We start from the raw sequence: 2054 nt of genomic DNA, 5'->3' as shown, positions 1-2054 counted from the left end.
GAGTAAAACCCCACTTCCATGTTTAATAGTGTGCTAGTGGAGACTGATGCATTCCCTGAACATAGATGTTATCTAAGCTGTTGGAAATGGAGATAAAGACAATATTTGTTGATAGATTATGAAGTAATATGTTATTTCAGAATTGTCTTTAAAACCCCAACAAGTCCGGGTCAATTTGACCCAGAAGGTCCTGGAGGGTTAGGGGGTTTCATGCCGGGTGTCAACCTCCTCTCTGGCCAGCCTTGCTGCTCCTCCTCCTCCCGGCGGCGCTCCTCTTCCTCCCGACCCACGCCTCTCCTCCCTCCCTCTTCTTCAGCTGCTCCGCTCCTGCTCCGACCTCGGCCTGGCGTGGTCCTCAGCTCTGCTCCAGCTCCTGGCTCTCCTTCTGCTGGAGGCCCCAGACGGATCTTCTCCAGACGCCGCTCCGTCTCCAGGATGGCCTGCGACTCCTCCGCTCCACGCCCCTACTGCAGACCTTTAAAATGTTAAAAAACAGTCTTGTTTGGGTTGTCTGTTCTGTATCAGACACCCCCAATAGCAATCACGTCATCCCTCATGTGGCCTTCAAGTCATCCCGTCATGTGGCCTTCAGGTATCCCTCATGTGGCCTTCAGTCATCCCTCATGTGGCCTTCAAGTCATCCCCTCATGTGGCCTTCAGCCATCCCTCATGTGGCCTCAAGCCATCCCTCATGTGGCCTTCAAGTCATCCCTCATGGGCCTTCACGTCTCCTCTCCCAAGCCATCCTCGTTGCCTCAAGTCCCCGCATGTTGCCTTCAGTCATCCCTCATGTTGCCTTGCACCGCAGTCCTCAAGTCCATCCCTCATGTTGCCTTCAAGTCATCCCTCATGTGCCTCAAGTCATCCCTCAAGTTATCCTATATCATGATCTATGTTGAATTCCCCAAAATAACATGATTGATTCCAACGCTCTTTGCCAAGTTACAAATCTCTACTTTCATTAATTTTGGGTCTTATTCTATTTTATAGCATTGTAAAACAAATGGAAGTTTTTGCAATCGTGTTGATAAAACGTTGACATATCCAGTCTGTGATGTATCATCACATCCTTCCTTTAATTTTAGTCTCAATATTCCTAATTCTGCTTTTCTAACTCAAAATTAGGATTTTTTTCCTATAAATGGGTTTATTGACCAAATTCCAAAAAAAACTGTAAAACTAAAGTTAATACGTTAGTGTTACGTAGTTGTTGATGTTTGTCACTTTTTGGACGTTTGAGAAAAAGAAAAAAAAAAGAAAACATTTCAGAAAAAGTTAAAAACATCGATAAAAGCGTCAAAAATTGTTTATTTTTCAATTTTGACGGGAAGACAACACGAGGGTTAATACTTCTGATATCTTTCACGTTACGAGAACATATTGATGATAAAAATATAGTTTCCTCGTGTGCTTTCAGTGTTCTGAGAATTCAACATTTTGAAGTTAGAAAAAAAAAAAAAAAAATGAAAAGAAATCTTTTCCCAACTCCTTTGAATATAAAAGGCAGCACTAAAAAAATAACGCGCAGTTAATTTTCAAGGGAGATAAAGACAATATTTGTTGATAGATTATGAAGTAATATGTTATTTCAGAATTGTCTTTAAAACCCCAAATAAGTCCCGGGTCAGTTTGACCCGAGAAGGTCCTGGAGGGTTAAGGGGGTTTCATGCCGGGGTCACCTCCTCTCTGGCCAGCCGTTGCTGCTCCTCCTCCTCCCGGCGGCGCTCCTCTTCCTCCCGGACCCGACGCCTCTCCTCCCTCCTCTTCTTCAGCTGCTCCAGCTCCTGCTCCGCCTCGGCCTGGCGGTGTCTCAGCTGCTCCAGCTCCTGGCTCTCCTTCTGCTGGAGGCCCAGACGGATCTTCTCCAGACGCCGCTCCGTCTCCAGGATGGCCTGCGACTCCTCCGGCTCCACGCCCCTACTGCGAGACATTTAAAATGTTAAAAAACAGTCTGGTTGGGGTTGTCTGTTCTGTATCAGACACCCCCAATAGTCAATCAAGTCATCCCTCATGTGGCCTTCAAGTCATCCCTCATGTGGCCTTCAAGTCATCCC

General features: G+C 46.2%; 1 protein-coding gene across 1 annotated transcript in view; it reads right to left on the bottom strand.

Annotated features, from left to right (window-relative positions):
- lsp1a (lymphocyte specific protein 1 a) overlaps window positions 1-2054 on the bottom strand; it is a 39997-nt gene that overhangs the window by 17011 nt on the left and 20932 nt on the right. Inside the window, exon 5 of the mRNA XM_032511806.1 lies at window positions 1680-1920. Within this exon, the coding sequence (XP_032367697.1) occupies window positions 1680-1920 (241 nt within the window). The remainder of the gene's footprint in view (window positions 1-1679; window positions 1921-2054) is intronic.

Source organism: Etheostoma spectabile, unplaced genomic scaffold (assembly GCF_008692095.1).
Source record: "Etheostoma spectabile isolate EspeVRDwgs_2016 unplaced genomic scaffold, UIUC_Espe_1.0 scaffold463, whole genome shotgun sequence".
Taxonomy (NCBI): Eukaryota; Metazoa; Chordata; class Actinopteri; order Perciformes; family Percidae; genus Etheostoma; species Etheostoma spectabile.
The sequence above is the reverse complement of the archived record's forward strand: the minus strand, read 5'-3'. Positions and strand labels throughout refer to the sequence as shown.